Here is a 26,892-nt window from a genome sequence, read left to right as displayed (position 1 = left end):
AATTATCAAGGTTTTTTGTTTTTAATCCTTTTATTGCTGATTAAATTAAAAACCAATTTTATTTAATTCTGATTTACTTGTTTTCTACTTATTTATTGTCTTAACTAACTTTAGTTTTTTTTACCATTAAATAAAGAAATGTCTGATAACATTTATTTACTTTTCTTATGTCATGTTCACTTCTCTCAGTTTATCTATCTTTATTAGCAGATGTGCAGAATATGACTACAGAAGAGTGTCGTTTATCTGAATCAATTGGGGACTGGGGTTGTTCAGATAACTTATTTTTTGGATAACTGATTATGTACGAAAAAATATAATAACCTTGAAATTTTTCTCCATTGCGTGTTGCTTCGCATTGAATTTTTGTCAATTTTAAGCTTAAAGAAAATTTTTATACTAATAATTGTGGTATTGTATTGTTGAAAATTATTTGTTTATTTTGTACAAAGAAAATAAATATATTGAAAAATATAAAAACAAAAAAAATTATACTTTAGAAGTTAATTTAGTATCAAAAATGTTCGATTCAGCACGACACAGTCTGTGACAGGAAAGCTTTCGGTTAACCGACGTTTCGGTTGATTGGCTTTCGGATAAACGATGCTCTACTGTAGTTGTATGAATAAGGTTTGGAAAAAACTAAAGCAATCCTTGGAAAATTTGCATTAGAAAATTAATAATATGGCAATAACTGCAAAAATGTTATAGTAAAATACAATATAGTCTTGTAGACATTAATTGGCAAACTTGCCAAAACACAGGGAAACCACGTGCTTTAAAAATGAAATTGAAACATTGTTTCTGATCAGTTCAGTCATTTATAACTTGCCATCTACTTATGTAATTATGAACTTGCAGTAAAAATGAGTTATTTCTTATCAAGTCAAAAGAACCAAAAAAGAAAATCAATTTTTATTTCAAAATTCTTTTTGACACTATTTAATGAGTAAAATTTCGTGTTGGCTTAAATTAAAACAATATATTTACTCATTCCTCTCACGAGGAAATTTGCAAATGAATAAACTATATGATAGTCCTTTTTAATTATTTGTATGATTTAATTTCAATTTTCAAAACTATGCAGTAATAATTATTAATTGGTTTGTAAATTGTTGTTTTGTTTTGTTTCCAGTGTGCTTTAATTTTCCAGGCAATTTTGTGCGTGTTTGGGAGAAACTTTTGGTCGTGAAAATATTCTGCACTTTTGATTATTAGTTTTTTTTATATTAGTGAATAATCTATTCAATAATTTTTATTTTATTTTATTTCATTTCATTTCATTTCGTTTTGTTTTGAATTATTGTTTAATAGTTAAGTGTTTTGCAACATTTTAATATTATTTGGTAAATGTGAATGAAATGACTGAATTATGCTGGAATGAGGAACAAATTTTGATTATAAGAAATGCAGCACAGATGAGCTTATTCCAACTTACAGTATTTCAGTTTATGAGGGTGTTTTCAGGAATGAGATACACTTGTAAATTAGGGTTACACTGTATTCAAATGTTAAAAGTAATATTACATTTTTATAAATTTATAAAAAAAATATTATTGTTATAGTATAGTACATTAATGTAAGACTATATCAGATTAGATTTTCTCCATACAATTTGCTTATTATTATTTTTATATAAATATAGTAATTTTTAATGTTATTTATTATAAACATTAATCTGTAATTTTTAATTTATCTAAGAAAGAAATTTATTTTAAAATAAATTTAATACATACAGTAAAATAAGCTAGTGTTTGTTAAAATGATGATGTTTTAATTTTAAATTATTAATTATTATTTTAATTATAGGCTTTGGATATATTAGAAGGATTGTTACCAATGGAACACAGAGTAACAGTTTCTCAAGAACAAATAGAAAAAATATTTGTATTTGCTATTATGTGGTCATTAGGTGCCTTATTAGAGCAAAATGAAAGAGCAATGCTCGAAGAACTATTATTTAAAAATAAAAAAATTCTAAATCTGCCTCCTGTTAAAAAAGATGAAAAAGAAACTATATTTGAATACATGGTGAATAAGGAAGGTTTGTGAAATCTGAGATTTTAATTATTTTTAAAAATTTTATTATATGATTGATAAAACAATAATTGAACAAGAAAAAATAAAACTTTTTATAAATTAACAAAACAATTTAACTTCTTTTTATTTAGAGTTAGATAGCCTAATAAATAGGATTTTAACAATTTGGAGGGCTTATCACACCAAGGCCAATTGAAAAATAGACCAGATCTTTTACAAAAAAATTAGTCTTTAATAATCACCTTCAAATTTAGGAAAAGATGCAATTTGGGTACAAGGACCCCTTTCATATATTATTATTAAACTTCTATCATAGACATAAATAACATTCATTAAAAATAGTAATCTCTTCTTGAATTTAAAAACTACTGTATTTGTTAATTCAAGATGCTGATATACAATAATATAGAAAATTTTCGATTTAACAAGTTTGTGGGAATTAATATTTTGATTGATTGGTATAAGAAATTTGTATATGCAGAATTATAAAAAATGACCAGTTATGACTTGACAAGCATAAAATGCATTTAGAAATAAACTTTTCAAATAAAGCATGGGAAAATCCTAAAATGTATGATACTTGTTTAATTTCTTTTCACTTCTATTGTAAACTGTTTATAATGGTGCAAAGTATGAGGTAATCTCCAAAAGTTTTTGGCCTATCTATATTTTATAAACGATGGGAATAAAATAATGATAGTATCAGACAGCACCATCTGTATGTGGACTAATAAAACAGTTTTTACCACTGATTTGCAGAAGTTGCTTGGAAACGTTCATTTTAGTTAGATTTGTTGCATTCATTTGCATCATGTTCACTTCTTGCAGGACAGTGCACTAGTGCACATGGCTGCCATTATGAAGGTTGCTGTGAAGGAGTGTGGTTTGAGGAGCTTGACCAACCACTCTAGAGCCTGAACCTGGTTCCTAGTGATTATTATCTGTTTCCAAAACTCAAAAAAGACATTTGAAAAAGTGATGAAGAGTTGCAGGAGACAGTTTATGAGCATTTTGCAGACAAAACTGTGGACTATTATTTCATGGGTATTGAAATGCTAATTCCAAGAGGTAATAAATGTGTTGAACTGCAAGGAGACTATATTGAAAAATGACATCATTGTTTTATGCCTATAACATCTTAAACATAGGTGCCAAAAGTTTCTGGTCTAACTATCATGTATAATTTCAAACAGTATGTAAATGGAATAATTTAAAATCATAAATGTTTTATTAATTTGACTTTCAAATGTATTCATTCTGACATTTTTTAACACTCTGTCTTTATGTTCCAAACTACAACTGAAGATTTTCCAAGCAGTAATGAAAATTTTATTAAATAAATGTTATATTTGGTTCTCAAAATAAAGAAGTTATTTTGTGATAAAGGAAATTTTATCAGAAGATTTTGACATTTGTTCATTTTATGGAATGAAAACACCCCATATATATGTATATTGCATTTGTTATCATCTATATTATTCATTATGCAACACACTACAATATTTATGCAATTCTGTATTCACTCTTAGTTTTTATCTTAAAATAAACATGTTTATCAGCTATAAATGATTTTTTTCAGTGTTTGCTTTTGTTCAGTTATAACTGAACATGGAAAATTATGCACTTTTTGCATAGCTGTAAATCTATGTATGAATATAAGAATATATTTTCTGAATATTATATTTTCATTTAGAATGTATTTTATACATTTCCTGTAGATTACTGGTAATTCTTATTTTTCAAATTTCTTTTAATAAATATTTTAATATACTTATAAATATTTTATAAACTAAAATATATTAGTGAAAATTTAAGTTAATTATTTATATAATTTAGGCAATATTATTATTTTGTAAATTTTAGGTAAATGGGAGCATTGGTCCAGTTATGTAGAGGAGTACATTTATCCATCTGATTCTGTTCCTGAATTTGCATCTATTTTAGTTCCTAATGTAGATAATGTTCGAACAGATTACTTGATTGACTTAATTGCCAAACAAAAAAAGGTATAATTTTTTCATTAAATTTAATTATAAATAATTACTTCCTATATAGTCAATATATTGTCATGATGAGAGAACCTGATAGTTTCAGTGTGTCAAATATATCGCTTATGCATTTACAGATGGAGATTAGGATATCTTACAAGTAAGTATAAATCATACACGACTACTTTGGTTCATTTCAAAGTCAACGTTTTTCATAAATGAATAGAATATTTTCTGGGATGGGGTGCACAAACTTCTAGATTGGGAAAGGTATATTTCATGTCTCCACTTTGTGATAGATGGTGCTACTGCTTGCTCACAGATATTATGGTTTTTTGGAGTACAGTTTTTGCAAGACTTCTTTGACAATTGCATAATCTCCCATGAAATCTGGTTTGTTAGGTCTCTGGACCTCACGTTTCTGGATTTTGGAGTCTCTGGAGAACATTTCCTGTGTTTGTTGTAGGAGAAATTGTAGCAAATATCTTGCTTCTTGTTTGGCATAATGCTTCTTGATGTTTCCCAGAGCTGGCTAATTGTACAGACTTATCCCACTGTTAGCCGAGTATATGAAATAACAAGACCCTGAGAGTCGCTCGGCTTTGATAGAATTAAAAAAAGAGGTTTATTAATTTCAGCGAACATAAATAATTTACAAAGAAACGATTACACACACTTACTAATTACTAATACAAATACATTTGGGACTGCGCGTAACAATGTCATCAATTAGTCCCCGCGTGCCGACAAGACAAAGAACTTATTCTAACTTATATCTAGCTTAACTAAGTACAGGGCCCTAGAGAAAGATAAGGTGGAAGAGAATTAAACAGAGATGATAAGACTGAAAATTGGTTCGAAGGGGTGACTGGCGGTAATAAATAAGAAAAAAAAAACCTCGGATCCGTTCCTTAATAACTTTCTTTGTTTCTGTTCGTCCCGTTTTTCTCTCTCTCCGAAAAATCTTCCTTCCTCTCGCTCCTGTCCTCCTATCTCCTCTGACGTAACCCCTCGACCCCTCGGTGTCACACCCTTTTTGTTTTTATTACCGTCCAGGCCACATGTGTCGACTAACTACCGCGTGGTTAAGTAAATAGAAAACGGAAGTAAAATTGTTACTACAGGAAGATAGTATAAGGAAAGTAAAGAAAAGAAAATAAATAAGGTTTAATAAAGCCACATACGTCCCCACCAAAAGACATATTAACAATTAACAGAAACATTAATATGGATATACACAACCATTAATGGATGATGAACTACAGTTCATCTTCCAAAGTGAAGCCGGCGATAGTCCACTTTCTGCCCCCGTAAGTTATACGGGTGGGAGATATTACCCCTCTGTTCCAGCATGGTCTCATTACCCGAATCCTTGCGGTCTCCTTGATGCTGCTGGTTATGTTGATTATACCTATTGTAGCTCGCCCGTTGCGCAGTGGGTAGGTGAGGGATGTCTTCTTCCTCTTCAATCTCCTCGATCTCTCCGGATTGTGATCCTTCGTGTCCAATTGGGATGTTACGCTTCCGTCTAGGCTCACGGAAGTTTGAGAAGCACGGTTTTAGTCTGTCTATGTGTACAACAAGTTTTTCCTTTTTATTACAATTTTCGATTTCCGCGTTAACAGGCCCCAGGAGGCGAGAGACACGGAAAGGACCTAAATATTTTGGAGAAAACTTGCCTTGCTTCTTCCCTTTCCTTAACATCCAAACTTTCTGCCCTACCTCAAAGCTCCTCACCTTCCTCCCTGTGTTGATGCGGTTACGGTTAAGTTTGTTACGGTTGCGACTTAATTCGTATGCCGATTCACGGATGCATCGTAGCTTATCCATAAGGAAATCACGATACTCCCGAATACCCGGGTAGTCATTTGTCTGTTCAACAGGGAACGCATGAGGGAATTTAGGATCAAATCCGTAAAGAAGAAATGAAGGTGACTCACTAGTAGAGGAGTGTGTAGCATTATTATAAGCGAACACAGCAGTCTGTAAGAAGGTATCCCAATTGTTGTTGCTGCCGCCTGATATTCTGGCCAAAAGGTTACTGATGGATTTGTTCACACGTTCACAAACTGAGTTCGAACAAGGGCGATATGATGTCGTAACATTGTGCTTGACGGTAAGGATGTTGCACATTTCATTAAAGATGGAGGACGTAAAATTCGTGCCCCGGTCAGAGATGATGATCTCGGGACTGCCATATCTGCAGACTATCCTTTCGAAAAACACATTGGCTACAGAGGCCGCAGATTGGTCCCTTAAAGGGACGGCTTCTGTGTATCGAGTAAACATGTCAATTATGGTGAGAATATAACGATTACCCTTATGTGTTTGATTTAAAGGGCCAATTATGTCGATTGACACCTTTTGAAACGGATAATTAGCGACTTCCGTTTCTTGAAAGGGGGCTCTTCCTTGATGTAAGTTATGTTGTTGGCAAACTTTGCAGAACTTCACGAATCTATCGACGAGTTTTTTCATCTTCTTGAAGTAGTAGTAACGGTTGATCAGGTCACACGTTTTTTCTTTGCCGTAGTGTCCGGCTAATGGTGATTCATGGAATGCTTTAATTACGTCATTAATTGCTGTTTCCCCTACACAAACACGCCTCCATTGACGTATTCCAAACCGTCCCGGTCGTACGTGGACTAATACATCACCATCTACTTGATACTCAGGAAGTATGCCACTACTCGGGTAATCATTGTAAGAGGGTGGGAATTTAATTAAATGATTTCTCATTGGACCAAAAATTCTGTCCCCAATCTGGGACTTCTTTACCTTTTTCCACAACTCTTCACTGATGCAATTAATGACATCGCTGTTTGAGGGGGCTTCTTCTCTACTACCATGTGGTCGAGACAATAAATCAGCCACTGGGTTACTCTTCCCTTGAACATGCGTAATGACCAAATCAAAATTAGATAATTCTACGGCCCATCTCATGAGGCGGTTATTGTGATTTTTCATATTTTTCACAAAGGTTAAAGGTTTGTGGTCGGAAAGCACAGTGACCTTCTGACCAAGAATAAGATGTTTAAAGTGGCGGAGGGCTAAGATTATTGAGTAGCATTCCTTCTCGATAATGGAATATTTTAGTTCGGGCCCACGGAACTTCCTACTAAAGTAGCCAATGGGAATGAGTTTCCCTTCGCTTTCCTGTTCTAAGACCGCACCAGCCCAGGTATCTGAAGCGTCCGAGTGCATGAAAAAAGGTATTTTAAAGTCGGGATGAGATAGCACAGGGGGTTTAGATAATAGTTCTTTAAATTTTTCGAAGCTTGATTGGCACTGGTCGTCCCATAAGAACTTTACATATTTTTTAGTCAGATATGTAAGAGGAAGAGCAATCTCGGCAAAGTTTGGGATAAAGTTGCGGAAGAATCCCACCATTCCGAGGAAACTCCTGACGTCTTTCACATTACGCGGGGGTTGGACTTCTTTAATCGCATCCACGTTGCAGGGATCAGGTCGTATCCCCTTACTATCGATGATGTGTCCCAGATACCGCACTTCTTTCACCATGAATTTCGATTTTTTTGGGTGCAATTTCAAGTTGGCTTTGTCTAATATAGAGATTACCTCCCTTAGGAGTTTCACGTGATCTTCAAAGGATTGGGAGAACAACACAATATCGTCTTGAAAGACGAAACAATTGATATCTATGAATCTCCCCAACAGCCTAGACATGGCGTATTGAAAATACCTCCCGCTATTCTTTCCACCTTGCGGGAGGCGGCACATCTGGAATTTTCCCCAAGGAGTAGAGAAAGCAAAGAAATGACGTGTTGATTCATGTATGGGTATCTGGAAATATCCAGACTTTAGGTCGATTACCGAGAAGAATTTGCTTCCCTGAAACTTCGTTAAGATCTCATCCACACGGGCTAGAGGGAACTCCTGGGACTGGGTTACTTCGTTAATTCTTCGTAGATCGAGAGTAACCCTTAACTCGCCGGACTCCTTCGGGACAATGTGAAGGGGGGAATTCCATTCAGAAGTACTCTCCTCGCAAATCCCCGCCTTCAGATATGAAACTATCATTTTCTTTAGTTCACTCAAATAACATTGCGGTATTCTATATTGTTTTGTATTAATTATTTGGTTACTTTTAATGATAGGTGTATGAAGAAATTCCTTAGTACCGGTCAAATCTTCTATTTTCCGTGCGAAACATCCGGGGTGTTCATTAAAGATACGCTCCACTTCCTTTTTTTCGTAGTCTTTCAAATGGGATAAATTAACCTCCATCGTATTATCGGATTCCTCCCTTCTGAATCCACAACACTGATAAAAGTCATCAATTTCGGTTCTATTCCAAGATGTTACATTCTCACCTGTTTCAATTAATACTTCCGGGAACCTGTTTAACACATCCATACCCAATACTCCTTCGTATTCGACTTCGGATGGCAAGTGCATGCAAGTCATTTGAACATTTTGAGTTCTCCCTCCTCTTTCGATCTTGATATTAGACTCCCATTCGCATTCGATAACCTCCCCACCGATTCCTCGTAGTCGTTTCCAACTCCTGTGAAGTGCACCGTTCGGTCCCCTACTCCATATCTCGCTCTGAGCGATCTTCAGGCTTAGCACGGACCTTTCCGCACCCGTATCGACCAGAAACTTGATACTGGTACCATAAGCATCACCAAGAATGAGGGGAAGGCCCTTTTTAGAGAAGAACACATTAGGGGCCAGGGTTAGCTCGATGCATGGGACGTGATACTGGCTATCATCACGCCCCGTAATTAGTTTAAATCATTTATATTCCGTTGAGGGCACTGGCGGGCCAGGTGGCGAGGATTCCCACAAATGTAACACCTTTTTAGGACAGATCGGTTCGGGCTATCCTTATTTTTATCTAGATTTCCACCCAGTCTTTCGACCAAACCATTAACAGTACTACATAACGACCCCACCATTTTTTCCAACCTTTCAAGTCTATCGTCTTCCTTTGTTTTCACAATATTCATCACACCATTCGGATCCTCATTAGCGGTTGGGTTCTTTATTTCAATGGTGTGTACAAATTTATTTTCTCTACTAACGTTACACTCGAGTTCGACCCGTTCTTCCCTCTCCGCTTCCTTAATTGCCTGATCTAAGGTCTGGGGTTCTCTCCTTAATACGTATCCCTTTAGCTGGGGCCTTAGGCCCTTTATAAATCTCTCTCTAATAATGTCATCCCTCAAGGCACCAATTTTTTCGTTATTGGAAGCGGCCTTCGACAACAGTGTATTCATGCGGATGACATAGTCACATACCGTCTCATCATGGTTCTGCTTAATACTTAAGAGTTGGTCGAGTGCATTCTTTTCCTTAAGTTCTCGCTTTTCGTAACATTGAATTAATTTTTGCCTAATTCCCTCAAAAGTACAAGGATCTTGGTCAGCCAAGCTGAAGAACGTCGATAATGGCCCCCCTTTTAACCGAGCTTGTAAGACAGCCAATTTCACTTCACTGTTCCACCCAGCCAGGCGAGATATATTATCTATGGTCTTGAAGAATTGGCGGACATTAACCAAATCACTGCCACTATTAGAAAAAATGGGAACCATTCCTAGAAACCCTGTGACTACCGGAGGGATCCCCTCACCCTCGCCTCCTGAGGATGTAGCAAGATTGTTCTGGTTACAATCATCCATAATTAATGATATAAAAATAATACAATTGATTACAAATTGTAGGGCCTTAAATCTACAGGCACGATAATACAATGCTACGTTCTATACAATAAAAACCGTATCCCGTTACTAACAGAATCCTGTCGCGGACGCCATTGTTAGCCGAGTAAATGAAATAACAAGACCCTGAGAGTCGCTCGGCTTTGATAGAATTAAAAAAAGAGGTTTATTAATTTCAGCGAACATAAATAATTTACAAAGAAACGATTACACACACTTACTAATTACTAATACAAATACATTTGGGACTGCGCGTAACAATGTCATCAATTAGTCCCCGCGTGCCGACAAGACAAAGAACTTATTCTAACTTATATCTAGCTTAACTAAGTACAGGGCCCTAGAGAAAGATAAGGTGGAAGAGAATTAAACAGAGATGATAAGACTGAAAATTGGTTCGAAGGGGTGACTGGCGGTAATAAATAAGAAAAAAAAAACCTCGGATCCGTTCCTTAATAACTTTCTTTGTTTCTGTTCGTCCCGTTTTTATCTCTCTCCGAAAAATCTTCCTTCCTCTCGCTCCTGTCCTCCTATCTCCTCTGACGTAACCCCTCGACCCCTCGGTGTCACACCCTTTTTGTTTTTATTACCGTCCAGGCCACATGTGTCGACTAACTACCGCGTGGTTAAGTAAATAGAAAACGGAAGTAAAATTGTTACTACAGGAAGATAGTATAAGGAAAGTAAAGAAAAGAAAATAAATAAGGTTTAATAAAGCCACACCACCTTGTAGGTTAAGTTATGAAATGCTTTTTAACTTGAGCTCTGACTCCATTTCATCACTTAACCTACAAGGTGTGATAAGTCTGAATGAAGCCAGCCCTGAGTTACAAGTAAAGGAAACTGCAATACTGAATGTAAAAATCACTTTTATTTCTTTTCTTTTCTTTCGAAGACACAATGTAGTGACGAAACGAAAATACAAAACACGGTTTCCTCAAGATAGATAAAAATCACTTTTAATAAAACTTTACTTAAATCTTTTCCATTATACAGTAATTTTTCACACACTTCATCATTCATCAAATATTACATAACTGAAAGTTTGTCATATTATTACTATAATTTTAAAATAAATATTAATGTTCTAATTTAATAAAATTGTATTGAAGGCAGTTCTTTTGATTGGTGAACAAGGTACAGCAAAAACTGTAATTATCAAAAGTTCCTTATTGAAGTATGATTCTGAAAAGCATATTTATAAGAATATTAGTTTTTCATCAGTAACAACACCTATGATGTTACAGGTATATATTAATTTTTTTTATTCTATAAATATCTTATGTAAGCAATTTTTAAAAATATAAGTTAAAAACAAAATATTCTTAGATTTAATTAATAAATTTTTCAATATCCAAAATTCTTATGGATATTTTATTTTTTTTTATTTGTTATTTATTATCTTGTGATTTGTTAATATTAACTTAATTGGAATAATATTCCATATTAAATGCCTTGTATCATATTTAACTTGCTTCAAGATTTTCAACATACTAACAGAGTTTTCATAGAAATTGATTAGCTGTATAATCAATAAGTAAGAGCAAGATTGTGAGAGGATTGAAATAGAAAATTTTTATGAGCAATTGTTACTGAAAAGCTAACTTAAAATTGAATTAAGTATATTCTGTATTCTTCATATTTTATTATTTACTCTATTCCTCTATTTGTAATTGCAATTTGAAACTGAGAAAGAAACTCCAAAAGTAAATATTAAAATCGGAAACAGTAAACTGGAGCCTGTCAAAAGTTGTCTATCTGGGACATATCATTTCAGATGATGGAAGGAATGATAAGGAAATTGGAAGAAGGATTGGATTGCAAGGACTGCATTTACAAACATGAAACAAGTATTGACATCAAGAGAGATTAGTATACAAACAAGAGTTAGGCTGGCAAAATGTTATGTTTGGTTGACTCTGCTTTACAGAGCAGAGAGTTGGACAATGTGTGCCTTACATCTTTTCCTGCCCCCCTTTGCCACGTGGTGGAGAGGAGTTGTGTAAATCAGGGTGTGTAACTGAGGGTGGGAGATTTATTGCAGGGTGTGTCTCGGGGAGAAGCGAGAATGGAAGTGGAGAGAGAAGGAAGAATGAGTAGGAAAGAGTGTGGTGTGTGAAAAAATAGTTGGGACGCTGGAAAGTAAAGACTGTGCAATCAGGTCAGTGGGAAGATTTTGTTTTTGAACTGTTTCCTGTTCGATAAGAAGTAAAAGAAGAGGTACGCTTTAAACTCATTGTCGGTACATTTTATGTCTGTGTGTTATGGGAATTCTGTAGCATATTGATGTTGAGTGAATTGTGTGTTAAAGCTATTTGGTAGATTGGATTATCGGGCTCTGTACGTTCTGTGTGTGTTTCTCTGGATGTATTGTATGTTCCAAGGAAAATTAAAGGGATATTTTGTTAATTTGGATAGTTGTCTTTGTCTAGTTCCTACTGAGATAAATGGATTCCCCTTCTAAGTGTCTGTTGTATCAAGCACGTTTGTTATCAGTTTGTCCCATTGAAGAAATCACTAAAGTTCTCTGTGTCGACTCATTCGTACTTCATATAATCTCACAAATGAATGCAAATAATGAAAAGAAATTAAAGGCATTTGAAATGTGTATGATTCGAAGAATGCTGAGAGTTCTTTGGAGGGCAAGAAGAACAAATGAAGATATCCTGGCAACTGCAAATCAGAAAAGAATCTTACTAGAAGTAGTAAGGAAAAGAAAAGTGAGTTATCTGGGGCATGTACTGCAACACTAAAGCCTACAAAAACTATTACTGGAGGGAATGATTGAAGGGCAAAGAGGCAGGGGTAGGCCAAGAATGAACTAGTTTAACATCAGGAATTGGGCATACTTAATGTACGAAGAGTGCTCAAAAGAAGCACAAGATAGATCATGGTGGCATGAAGTGGTTGTCAACCTCCTGACAGTAGAAGACACCTAAAGAAGAAGGTGCAATTTAAAATCTGCACATAACTTATCTGTTACTTCCTCCCTTTTATATTGTATTTGAAATTAAATAACTTGCAGGTTATCTGCACAAAAATACATTAATTCCTTTTTATTTTAAGAGAAAATTATAAATACCTATATAAGCATCTAAAAGTCTAATATTTTTGTAATAATTCAAATGATTTCTGGATTTTTGGGCTACTTTACCACTACTATTAATGATTAAATATTATATAATTGGTACTAGAGGTAGGCATTAGGTGCCATCTTATATTACATTTAATAATTATAATTAAATTAATATATATTAAATAATTTAGAATATTCTAGAAGAAAAGAACTGGCCCAGAGTGGGACTCAAAACTGAATCTCCCACTTACTGTGTGAATGCATTACCAGTTAAGCTATTCAGACCTCTGACTGAGCCTCCACTTTCAGACATGTTTCAATTTATATATAACTATTTTTGGTTACTTACTGGGTAGCATAACTGGAAACACATCTACACACTAAGCAGGAGTTGCAGTTTTGAGTCCTACTCTGGGCCAATTTTTTTCTTCTAGAATATTCTAAATTATTTAATATATATGGTAGAGCATCGATTATCTGAATACTGATCAACTGAGACATTGGTTAACAGAAAGCATTCCAGTCGGCAAATTCAAATTTCCATTAGTGCTGTGGAATATTTGGTTGTCTTGGGCTACTCTAATATTATTTTTGTTGGTGTGCGTATTTTAGCTGGCAGCACTGTCGCGACCATGAGAAGATACTTAAGGATGTGCCAATATTTGAAGGAGGCTTTTTTCCCCATCGTGAGTGGCGAGTTTTGCTTGTTTTGTGTTTTTTGGGGCCTGTGTGTTGGGACACGTGTTGTTCTGAATTGGAACATTTTCAATACTAGATTAATTTGCGAAATATAATTTTTTTGTTTTTATATTTTCCAATATATTTATTTTGTTTGTGCAAAATAAAGAAATAATTTTTAACGATATAATAGCCATGATTATTTTAAAAAAATTTTGTTAGGCATCAATAAAAATTCAATGCAAAGCAACATGCAATGGAGAAAAATTTTTAAATGGGATAGGTAAATATATTTTTTCGTAGATGATCAGTTATACGAAAAACCCCAGTCCCGAATTGTTTCAAATAATCAATGCTCTACTGTATTACTTTAATTATAATTATTAAATTTAATAAGAGGTATAATTATTAGTTAAATTAAGAGTTAAAATAAGAGTTAAATTTAATAATTGGTACTAGAGGTAGGCACCTAATGCCTACCTCTAGTACCAATTATGTAATATTTAATCATTAATAGCAGCAGTAAAGTAGCCCAAAAATCCCACAATTGTTTGGCTTATGATAAATACTGTTTGTAAAATGTAAATAATTTATGCATTTTCAATTTATAAATTCACATTTCATTTATAAATATCCCTTTTTACTGTTACATTCATATTTTTCATATGTAGTGTTTATTAAGGAAGAATAATAATATTTTAAGCAGAATTTTCTGTAATTTTATAGCAGATTTACTTGTATATGCAATACATTAAAGCATTAAGATATTTTTTTTCCTTAGAATTTTTGATAAAATATTTATTACCTTGATGAAGATATAATAATGTTAGAACTCATTTTATATATTTTTAAATACAGGTAACCTCCGTATAACACGGGAGTTATGTTCCAAAAAATTGCTGTGTTATGCGAATCCATGTTATACGAAACAAAAAACTAGTATGAAACGGGGGTTAGGTTCTAAAAATTAAAAAACATGCTATTATATTTTCATAATTAAGATAAATATCTTTATTAAAATTTTCTTAAGAAGTGATACATATTAATATAAATTAAACAACACCAAAGGCAGAAGCGCCGAGATCTGGCAACACTGAAACAACTTTCGAGAATGACCATGTGTGTCAACAGAAGAAAAAGAAAATTTACATACTGTACTTAAGTACTACTAATAGTTTATGAAAATTATGCAGGAAAATCTGATAGTACATACGCACTCGAATGAAAAATGTCAAATGAGATATCTTTTGCACTTAAAAGCTTTATTACGTTTATTGAACTGTTGTACAGGGATTTCCCTAATTTCAAATTAGATAAAGTTTGCTTTTAATAGTTTTTATTACATTTCATGTTGTACAGGGGTTTTATTCAATTCTCAAACTGTGTTAGAGTGAATCTGTGCTATAAAAGCACTGTGTTATATGGGGGATGTTCCCAATTTTCGAACCGTGTTAGAGTGAATCCGTGCTATAGAAGTGTTATACAGGGGTTACCTGTATTTATTTTTCTCATGTTAATTAGAATTTATTATATAAAAAGAATAGAGGATAAAATTTAAATATTAATAAATTTAATTCATTTTTATAGCAAAATATGGCTTATAATAATACAAAACAATTGTTTTGGTATGATTTTTTTAACATTTTATTATAATTTACATAGAAAACAATAGAAAGTTATGTTGATAAACGACTTGGTACTACATATGGTCCTCCTGCTGGTAAATCAATGACATTATTTATAGATGATATAAATATGCCATTTATAAATGAATGGGGTGATCAAGTATGTTTTTGAGATAATTTTTAAAATTAATGTAATGATTTTATTTAATTATTCTAACAAATTTTTATTATAGATAACAAATGAACTAGTTCGTCAGTTGATGGAAATGAAAGGATTTTATAATCTAGATAAACCAGGAGAATTTACAAGTATTCTTGATATTCAGTTTGTTGCAGCAATGAATCATCCAGGTGGTGGACGAAATGATATTCCAGAAAGATTAAAAAGGCAGTTTACAATATATAATTGTACATTACCATCAGATAATTCCATTGATAAAATTTTTGGTATGTAAAATTATATAAATAATTTGACAACTATGCATGAAATGTTTTTTGAGACATTGATGGATTACTGAGTGATGTATAACATAACACCATACTGTGGGGAAGTACTCGATCTTTAGAGAATTCCCCGTGCAGGAACAAAACAAAAAGAAACTTCAATGAAATAAATCACACACTCTATGACTCCAATGCAAGGAACTTAAAGTTTATTTTAGTCCTTCCAATCACTACTCTGTCCCTTCGCTATAACAGACACTAAAACAAAAGAAACAACACACACGAAAAAAACAATCTCGCAACTCTATCGTCTACACATCTACTCTCTATTCTTTCTTCCGAAAAAAAGTCCTTTCTTCCGTTGAGCATGCGCGATCTCCCTCCCCCTCTCTGTTTTTCTTCCGAAAACGCAGCCCATCCTTTTTTACCCTGCGGCCCACCCAAGGATCACGCAATAGAACACGTGATCTTTGGACCACATATCTCCCCTTCTCCCATTAACTTTTACAACAGGAAGCTTTTACGCTATGAGGGCCTCTCCCTTCTTTACACTGTGAACCACCCAAGGGGTTGGTTACGAGCCGGTTAGGCAACAGAACACATGGTCTTCAGACCACAATACAGACAATTTCTCAAGCATTTTGTGATGTTAAAAGTTAAATGATAATTAAAATATTTTTCATTTTTAAACACAACTATTATTTATTAATTAAGAAATTAACATACTTCTGTTAGTTGTTTAGATACACACATATACATATATATACACATACATACATACTCACATACATACATACATATACAGCAGAGCATCAATTATCCAAAACAATTCAAGACTGGGGTTGTTTGGATAACTGATCATATATGAAAAAATATATTAACCTATCCCATGTTGAAATTTTTCTCTGTTGTGTGTCACTTTGCATTGAATTTTCATTGATGTTAAGCCTAATGAAATTTTTTTTAAATGATAATTGTGGCTATTGTATTGTTAAAAATTATTTCTTTGTTTTGCACAAACAAAATAAATATATTGAAAAATATAAAAACAAAAAAATTATATTTCAGAAGTTAATCTAGTATCAAAAGTGTTTCAATTCAGCACAACACATGTCCAACACACAGTCCTCAGAAAAACACCACACAAATCAACCAAAGCTCACCATTCACAATGGGGAAAAAAGCCTCGTTCAAATACTGGCACGTCCTTAAGTACCCTCTCATGGTCGCACCAGTGCTGCCAGCTAAAACACTCACACCAACAAAAATAATATTGGAATAGTCCAAGAAGACATAACCAAATATTGCAGCGCCACAGCACTAGCAGTAATTTGAATTTGCTGACTGGAATGCTTTCGGTTTGTCAATGTTTTCGTTGATTGGTGGTCGGCATTCGGATAATCAATGCTCTACTGTATGTGTGTGTGTGTGTGTGTGTGTGTGTGTGTGTATATATATATATTACATTACTTTTTTAATAATAATTGTCAAATATATCTATCATAGTTCAAATTAAAATATTAGCTAATAAATTTACTTTTTCTTAATTACATACATATATATTTTAAAATTACAAAATTTAATTACACTTGTAGGATGCATTTTGAAACTGTTCTGTAGACTATAGAGACATTTATATGAAACAAAAAATTCAAATAACTTAACCAAATGCATATGTATGTAGAAAAATATTTTTATGTCATTTATTATTGATATTTATGAAATAACTTGAAAATAATTATTTCATGAATAATGAAGATCAATATTTCTTAAAAAACTTACTTGATTTAAAATATCCTCTAAAAATCTACTTTAAGTTTATTCTAAATTTAATGTAAAAAAATTTATCTCGTAGAAATAGGTAAGCTTTTTGTTCATAAATCAACTTTTATTAATAATTATAACAATTACTTAATATTTCCTTCTATAAACTAAACAAATAACTTTTTGCATTTATTATATTTACAAGTAATATATAAAATAATAATTGGGACTTTCTTTCTTTTGGAAAATTGCAAATCAAATGTTTAATTGTTACAATATTTATTAATTAAAAATTGCTGGAAGTCTTGAAGTAGTTAATTGTCATTTAGTAAAAAATGCACATTCATTATTTCTGTGACTGAAGGGTCAGCATCTCCTTGATGCCCCATCAGGACTGACACCACTGTGTTTTAGAGAATGCAGAAATCGTTATGGCAATTATGTTTGTTCATGCACGAATGATTGCGTTTGTAGGCAGTCAGATTCTGGATAGAGATGGTCTGAGAGACACTATATCCGGAGAGAAAAAGTTCACATCCTTTAACAATAAAGTTTTTAGACATTAATCAAATGCCAAATTCTATCAGGCTAGATATGGCTAAATACTAAATAAATTATGTAACCAATTTGGCACTAGAGGGAAGTGTTAGGTGCCAACTGTTATTAACTTTAATAATAACTGTTATTAATAATTATAATTTTCAATTAATTAATTTAAATAATTTAGAACCACTGGAAGAAGAAAATGGCCTGGAGCGTAATTGGCAGCACATCTGCATAGTAAGCAGGAGTTATGAGTTCGAGTCCAGCTCCAGGCCGATTTTTTTCTTTCAGTGGTTCTAAATTATTTAAATTAATTAATTGAAAATTATGATTATTAAAGTTATTAAGAGTTTGTGCCTAACATTTCCCTCTAATGCCAAATTGGTTACATAATTTATTTAGTATTTAGCCATATCTAGCTTGATAGAATTCAACATTTGGATTGATGTCTATCTTATTGTATATTGGGTCTAACATTGTTGTTTATATAATGAAGTTTTTGCTGGGAAGAATTTTAACAGATTTACTTAAAAAAACTAATTTTTTTTTTCCATCTAAAAATTTTCGTCAAGTCCAGGCTCTCACATTTCTATAATCACATAAAATTTCACAATTATATATATATTTTTTTTGATTGTTGATAAATATTTATTTAAAAGAAATATTTTAACAATAAAACATTAAAATATTAATTAAACAATTTATGAAACTTGATAGACTTTATCTATACAGTTTTAAAATGAATTGATGTATTCTTGCCCATTATTTAGTATGAATATTTCACAAATGATAAATTTGTCAAAAAATAAAACAGACTCTTCATTAATATTGAAACTGCAATAAAATTTTAAAAATTTTATTATATAATTACAGTAGAGCATCGATTATCCGACTTAATTGGGGACTGGGGTTGGTCGGATAACTGAAAAGTATGAAAAAATACATTATTAGTATAGTGCATTAGGCCTGGTTTAAATACTAGCCTCCCTTCCATGGTTGAGCCAGTGCTGCCAGCTAAAACATGCAAAAATTTAACAAAATTGTATTAAAGTAGCCTAGACATAACCAAATATTGTAGCGCCACATCACTAGCGGACATTTGAATTTGCCGACTAGAATGCGGTCGGTTAACCGATAAGCCGGTTAATTGGGGGTCAGATAATCGATGCTCTACTGCAGGGGTGGCCAACTTTTGTGTACATAAGATCTACTTTTATCTGAAAAATGTGTCGCGATTGACTTGTTGTCATAGGCATAGTTTAAATGGGGCGGGGAGGTGTGAAATACATACTATGTTTATACAATGTGTTTCAGTACGAGGTGCACTTCTGCGAGCTATGGGCAGATAAGCAAAATATATGTTCAAAACTATTTTTTAGTTTTTAAATCACTTACTAAGTTTTCGAGATATAGGCTCATAAAGAAAATAAATTTTCAGACCCAACTTTTGATATTTGCAGCTGCGAGTTAATTCCGTACAGGCGGAACCTAAAAAAATCGATTTTTGGATACTTTTTCAAGATAGATTTTTAGTAACTTAAAATATAATTTAATTTTTTTATCAATTGCAATGTATAAGTTGTGGTACTATTTGTTCGTAAATATGAAAAAGTTGTTATAAAAATGCACAGTATGGCTGATAATTTGATTACAAGATTTCACTTTCGAGATTTTTTTGGGCCAGGATAATTTATCATGGAAGAATGATATAAGATTTTTAGACTTACTTTTTGCTAATCTGTCAATAATTCACCGGAGTCCACCTCGTACTGGAACACCCTGTATATCTACCTACGTAAAAAGCAACATAATTGTTTAATGGGCCAAAAAACTCACGTCTAAGGGAATTAAAACAACATGAGTAATTATTAACAATATTTATTAATTCAAATTAGCTACAGATAAAGACAGATTTAGAATTTATTTTATTACCTTAACATTAATGGGAGGACTGAGTTCACATGTCTCTAACCAAAAAATCATAATTAGGTGTATATCCTGACAAAGATGATAATAATGAGTCTTCAGTATAGGAATCAGTCAGGACAGAATGTTGTTTAGTCTTCGTTAACTTTAAGTATGAAAATGCCAATTCACACAGGTATGAAGATCTAGAACAAGAATAAAATTAATATATTCGCTACATTTGGTGATACTGGGATATTTTTCTTGGTTGACGTATTTCCAAAAATCCAAAAATATAGAGGTTTGTTGCCGAAAATGCTCACTTATCAAGTAAATAGATAGGTAAGAAACGTCACAATTTAATTTAAAACATAAATAAAAGGTACTTACATTTTAAACAAAAGAAAAATTGAAACTCAACGTTGTCACCGTGGATAAATAATATTGATTAATAATAATAATAATATTGTTAATACTAAAGAAAAGAAGTTACCGTATGACAGTACCAAATATTCAAGCTAAATAGCTATGTTTTCTACAAGTCCAGACAACTGCATGCATATTGTTTTTGCGGGTTACGTTTACGCGTTGCGTTCAGTTACAAGTGTAACACATTAAGTCAAGACATCGCGAGCGATCGACCGAAATTGGCTTCGCGATCGACTGGTCGATCGCGATCGACTTGTTGGCCATTCCTGTTCTACTGTATTTCATTTATAATTAATGAATGAGAAATGAAAAGTGAATCAAGTTTTTTTTTAATCTTTAAACTTTTTAAATTCTTGAACTAATTATGTAAATTTTTTATTAGAACTTTTGTTTAAAATGTTTTTCATAGCATAATTTTGTCTTGAAATTTCAGGAGTAATTGCTTGTGGTTACTTTTGCTTATCTCGTTTTAACGAGGAGATTGTAAATTATGTACCAAAATTTGTTTCCACAACAAGAAAATTGTGGCAAAAAATCAAGGTTAGTTTTGAAATATTTGCATATAATAATGAATTTAGATACAAGACACTTCTGTATAAATTAAAATTAATCTAAATTTATATCCTTTTTTGATATAAAAATGTGTTTGTTTAGACTGGTTAATTATATTAGACATAATGAAATAAAACTCATTTGACAGCTATAAGTACAGTAAGACCCCACTTAACGTGGGGATACATTCCTAGACAACAAAGCACTAAATGAAACAACATTAAATGTGAGGTCATTTTAACACAGAGTAAATAGGGAAAGGGAAACACGCGACCAAAAATAATCAAATTTTATTTTAATTTTAAGTTATTTTTATATTAATTTGCATAATAATATATGTTAAATAACACACAAACATATGCAGAAAGAAATGTAAAGTTCATTTTTTGATGAAGGTCCTGGCTCTTCTGAAAGTAAAAATATTTGTATAAAGAAAATCAAATTAATTTCTAAGTGAACTCATTTTCATTTTGATTATTTTATAGATAAAAATGCTACCTACTCCAGCAAAGTTTCATTATGTTTTCAATTTGAGGGATTTATCTCGTATTTGGGAAGGAATTTTGCATGTAGAAAGAAAAGAATGTTCGACTAAAAGAGATTTGTTAGTTTTATGGAAACATGAATGCACAAGAGTTATTGCAGACAGGTAAAATTTTTCAAAAATATGAGTAGATGAATGTTTTATTGATTTCAAAAACATTACATTTTGGAATTAGAGAAATTATGTTTAATTTGAATAAGTCAATAAATTATTAAACAAATATTAATGAATACATAATCTAAAATCTGAAAGCCTTGTCATATTGCTTATATAAAGTATTAAATGAAAAAAAAAAGGATATTTTTATTTGAAATTTGTTGAAGATTCATCATTTATTCATTAAAAAAATCTTAAATTTTTTAAAAAATTAACACATTCAATATGTCATTATTTTCGAAGTACAGTAGAGAGTCATTAATCCGAATCAATTGGGGACTGAGGTTGTTCGGATAACCGATTGTGTACGAAAAAATATATTAACCTGTCTGATGTTGAAATTTTTCTCCGTTCGTGTTGCTTCGTGTTGAATTTTCATCGATTTTAAGCCTAACGAAAATTTTTGTAGTAAGAATCGATGCTATTGTATCATTAAAAATTATTTCTTTATTTTGTACAAACAAAATAAATATATTGAAGAATATAAAAACATAAAAATTATAATTTAGAAGTAAATCTAGTATCAAAAACGTTCGATTCGGCACGACACAGTTCGACTGGAAAGCGTTCAGATAACCGACGATTTGGATAACTGGGGTTCGGATTAACGACTCCCTACTGTAAATCTAAATAAAAAAAATTTGATAAACTGATTTACATTATAAGTATACTTGTGTTAAGTTTTGAAAGTTGTTCTTATTTACATCAGTTGTTTTATCTCTTATTATAACCACTGCTAACTTGAATTTTAGTATTATCAGAACATAATTGGGTGTACAACATTTCTAGTATTTTTACAAAAATATAAAACTTCTATTCATTTTTATACGAAAAGGACTTACTAATATTTCTATAACTAAATTTGAAATGAATGCAAAAACAGAAATTTGAAAATCAAAATTTTGATAGAGGCAATTGAAATAGTTTTTGTCATGATTTCATAGTCTATAAGAGATTTTATATTTATTTTCTTATTATGTAAAGGCAGCTACATGTTTGGTATTTGTTATTGCCAAATAGTTGTCTTTCACCAAAGTATTTGCTGAAGTTCCTGTCACATGGCAAGCATGTGTGTAAACATATGATTATTTGCCAAGCATTGTTTCATTGTGAGAATTAAAAATCTTTGTCTTTGATTTGTCCCCTTTAATTTGACACATTATACCAACAAGGAGTGTGTAGTGCAGAGGGGCACCACAGTGTGATCTTTAACCTATATATCCTTCAACAGAGACAAGGAGACACTTTTTTCAAGTTCTGATTTCTGATTATCTCTAGCAACATCATTCTCTGTCCAGCAACTCACCAGTTCATCTGTAGATATTGCATTGTTGATTAAAATAAAAGAGTAAATTATTGTATGGATTTTTGTCTTACTGTGGCCTTACTGTCAAGACAATGCCACAGAAACAGGTGGTTAGGGTTGGTGTGGAGTAGCTCAACAAGGTAGGACAAATTTATGTGAGAATGTAATCGAGGTTGCCTGTCTAAGTATGGGAAGAATCTGAGTAACACTTAATCAAACCTGTTCGCAAGAACAGTCCTCCAGTTGTCATACCCAATTTAGGAGATGGTTACCTTACGGTTCTGAAGTGGTAGGAGGGACTTTAAGATAAAAGATTGGAGATTGATGATCGCAAAATCAACATTCTCCTTAACGTCAGGATTCCTGGACACCAGTTATTTGGTTTTGTTACATGTGGAATAACACACGTAGTAATTCGACTCGCAAAATACGAGAGCGTCAAGCGAGCGGTAGAATGAGGAGTCATGCATTTAAATAATAAACAAATTTAATATAAACTAAAATAGGAATATACATTAAATGCAAATCACAAACAATATTATAAAAACATGAAACGCAACAAAACATAATTTGACCTACTATATCTAAACCTAACCTCTTAATCTATCTTATTACTAACTTAATCTATACCTAGTTCGCGTGTAGAGAGAGAGTCTACAAATATCTAACAATCAATACCTCAGCAACTTCTTATAGCAAGTCGTATTTGAAGAACTTGTAATCTTCTCATATTCACATATAACAATACTAATAATGTCTATACATGCGGGAACTGCACCCAATAACTATCTCTTGAATGGCTTTCCTCCTATGGACTGTGCCAAGATGTATGGCTAGTTCGGTCTTTACTTCAGACTTCTGGAACTGCGCTGTATCTAGCCATATGGCCGGTTCAGGTTCTAATTATTCCTCTGGTGAACTGCCTAATTACAGTATGGCTTCTCCTATTCTCAGGACTGCACAATTTGGTGCTACAACGGCTCCCTTTTATAGGGCCTAGCAGCCTGCAGCCGGCCAAGACTTGTTCTATGATTCATCTCAACTCTGTCAATGGAAAGGAAGTCTATTTCCGTTGATTTTTGATAATACTTTGGATTTTACATTTTATTATTTTAATAATTTTCTATAATGTCTTAATTTGACTTGACATTATTTCTATTACATAACATTCTATATCGACTGTTGATTATAGTCATATAATTCTTTAAAGCTAACAATAGCGATTTTCATCCAAACAGACGAAATCAAAAGTTCTTGATGTATTTGACGTCATTGACCAGGAAGTTATTTCAACAGAAGCTTCTTTTGAATCATTATCAAAAATTATAGAATATTATTTCAAATTTTTCAATAAAGTTTATGATTTATTTAATTAATTAGCGCCCTTTTGAACCCGCGATCTCACATTTACATTATACCATTTTGCATTGACACGTATGACATTACAGGCACCTTGATGTCACAAGTGGGAAATGGCAATTACCAAATATTTGTCAAGCAAAGTCACAAATAAATCATTCACACTACTTGGTATTGGCCAAAATACTCACATTCACTTCACAAAAAATTTACAAAAGTCACATTAATATACCATATATGTTTTAGAAATATGGATCGTAAACTACAGTTTACAAGAAAATTTGTACATTTTTGTTAATTATCTTTTTTAATTCAAAAGTTTTAAAAATTAATAAAATACCTTTATTGATAAGTATTTTAAAATTTTTTAATACTTGTTTGAATAAAAAGTTAATGAAAGATATTAATTTTGAGTATTTTTACTTAGAAAATAAGAATAATTAATATTATACTGCAAAAGTAATTTTAATAGAAAATGAAAGTAAATCTCTTTTTTTTATATATTTTTACTTTGGAATCTCAGTTATCTTCATGTCATTCATAAAATATAAATTACATAAACCAAGTTTCACAAAATGAATATCATTAATTTTGTGAAACTTGGTTTATGTAGTATAGTTTTTTTAATTCATACAGTTTGTTTTATTTCTAATGATGATAAATAACATTCACAGTAATACCTCAGTTTGTGTTGATTCAACTTAGATTGGTTTTCAAGCAACTAAAACCAAAATTAACTTTATTAACAGGGCTGCTGAGAGATTTATGAAGCCCCAGGGATAGACAGATGCCTTCTTTGTTTTAGCAAGTAGCTTTTGCCTATTTTTTATTTTTGACAAGACTATGTCTTGTTTATAAAATCATACTGCCAGCTGGGAAACCAGCTTAGAGGTGTGAAGGAGTACATGTCAAGAGTTGCAATTTGCCCAAATCATGCGCGCATAAAAAAAATCAGACTTGTAGGTAGTCAGGACTGAGAACTGAGTCAAAATAAAATAAAAAATGGCGACTCTCTCTACAAACAGGAAGTAGTGTGAGATTTGCATATGCGTTGCTCATTGGGAAGTTGGAAATGCGAACGTTGCAAAATCAAATTTTGATAAACGAATCTCTGAAAAAACCCATTTACCTATCTTGTGTTATTCCTGACATATCTCTGGTCGCCATGTGATGACCTTGACCGGTTGACCTGAGATATCTCTTTTCAGCATTGGAATGCTTTTGAAAGTAGATGGCACTAGTCTTTATAATTTTATATTAAAACTAACTTTTGAAATATAATTTGTTTTCTTTTTACATTTATTAATATATATATATATATATATATATATATTTGTGCAAAATAAAAAAAATAATTTTGGACAATATGATTGCCAGGTTTATTTTTTTAGAAATGGGTAATTTTAATTAGGCATTGACAAAAATTCAATCTGGGGCGACAGGCAACGGAGAGAAATTTCGACATTGGATATGTTAATTTCAGCAAAAATGCATTGTGGATGACCTTGTGGTCGTGGCTGTGGCCAAGGCAGGCAAAGTTTGAATGATCGTGCTCAAAACCAGCAATACCAAAGAAGATTGGAGAATGAGAATGAGACCTGCCTTGAGCGTCAAAGTGATCCTGCTTAGTAGCGAGTCTCCGAGACATAGTCTTGTCTCAAATATGGCTTTGCCATTTTACTTGTTTACTTTATTTTTAAGAAACAAAATATGTAGAATGTTTCTTTTTTAATTATAGGCAGTCTTAAATATTTTATTCTTTGTTAACAAAAATAAAATTAATTTATAGGGGTTGAAACCACTACAAGTTTTTTCTGGGTTTGGAGAAAAACCTTTAGCTCTTCTTTCTCTTGGCATTTTGCTGTTTATTAACATTTTACAACAATGTTGTCAGTTGTTTTCAAAATAAATAATAAATAAAAATATTTCTCTTTTTTTTTTGTTTGTAAGAAAATCTATATACCATATTTACTCGCATATAAGAAGAGGTTTTCATTCATTTATCACAGCTTCAAATTCCTAGGTCATCCTATACGTGCGAGTGAAAGATTCTTTGCATTTTTGCAAATAATTTTTGTGAACCGCGTATTCTCTTTTTTTACTAAATGCTTACCCTCTTGTATTTAAAAACATAAGTATTTTATCTGGATCATTTGAATCATCATTCTTGTTTATTGTCAGGAGTAAAGACGAATAGCAATAGGAAAAGCAAAGCTTTTGAATTAAATTTCAGATTGAAATTCCAAAATCACACGGGAGCCTGATATAAGTTTTAATCCATTCCCATGTGAAAACTGATGATTATTCAGAAATCAGAATTTGGAAAAACTCATAAGCGTAATTGACGGAAAGTGGATTCGATTGTTAAGAATTGGCAAAAAAAGTTTTCCATTGTCCAGTTTTACATGAACAAATTATGTTGTCGATTTTACAAGATTTTTCCTTAAAGTTTAAAATGCCAGTAATTTTTGTAGAACAATGTGTGCATTTGATATTTTGTTTGTCATTAAATGAAATAAAATTAGAATTCTATTAATAAATCTAATTTTATTAATTTTGATCTTTAAAGTCACACCTCGTCCTATATGCAAGTAAATACAGTATATAAATGAGGATGTTTATTCACTATCTACTCTTAGGCCATTTGACCAATTGCTCTGAAACTCGGAAGTTACATCAATGTACTTAGATATTGTCATAGCATCATCCCAAAATATTGATTTAATTTCTTATATCAATTAATTTCTGTTTACATCTCACTTTCTGGTTTCACATGTAGCACCACCTGTAGGCATTTTT

General features: G+C 32.1%; 1 protein-coding gene across 2 annotated transcripts in view; it reads left to right on the top strand.

Moving 5' to 3' along the window:
- Positions 1–26,892, top strand: part of LOC136974405 (dynein axonemal heavy chain 8-like) — a 315,206-nt gene that overhangs the window by 196,771 nt on the left and 91,543 nt on the right. For both annotated transcript variants that reach the window (XM_067269272.1, XM_067269270.1), the window contains exons 49-55: positions 1,810–2,044; positions 3,904–4,046; positions 10,825–10,959; positions 15,129–15,251; positions 15,325–15,538; positions 20,610–20,716; positions 21,214–21,377. In XM_067269272.1, the coding sequence (XP_067125373.1) occupies positions 1,810–2,044; positions 3,904–4,046; positions 10,825–10,959; positions 15,129–15,251; positions 15,325–15,538; positions 20,610–20,716; positions 21,214–21,377 (1,121 nt within the window). The remainder of the gene's footprint in view (positions 1–1,809; positions 2,045–3,903; positions 4,047–10,824; positions 10,960–15,128; positions 15,252–15,324; positions 15,539–20,609; positions 20,717–21,213; positions 21,378–26,892) is intronic.

This window comes from Centruroides vittatus, unplaced genomic scaffold (assembly GCF_030686945.1).
Source record: "Centruroides vittatus isolate TY-2023 unplaced genomic scaffold, ASM3068694v2 contig_349, whole genome shotgun sequence".
Classification (NCBI taxonomy): Eukaryota; Metazoa; Arthropoda; class Arachnida; order Scorpiones; family Buthidae; genus Centruroides; species Centruroides vittatus.
Note: the sequence above shows the minus strand (reverse complement) of the source record. Positions and strands in the feature narration are given on the sequence as shown.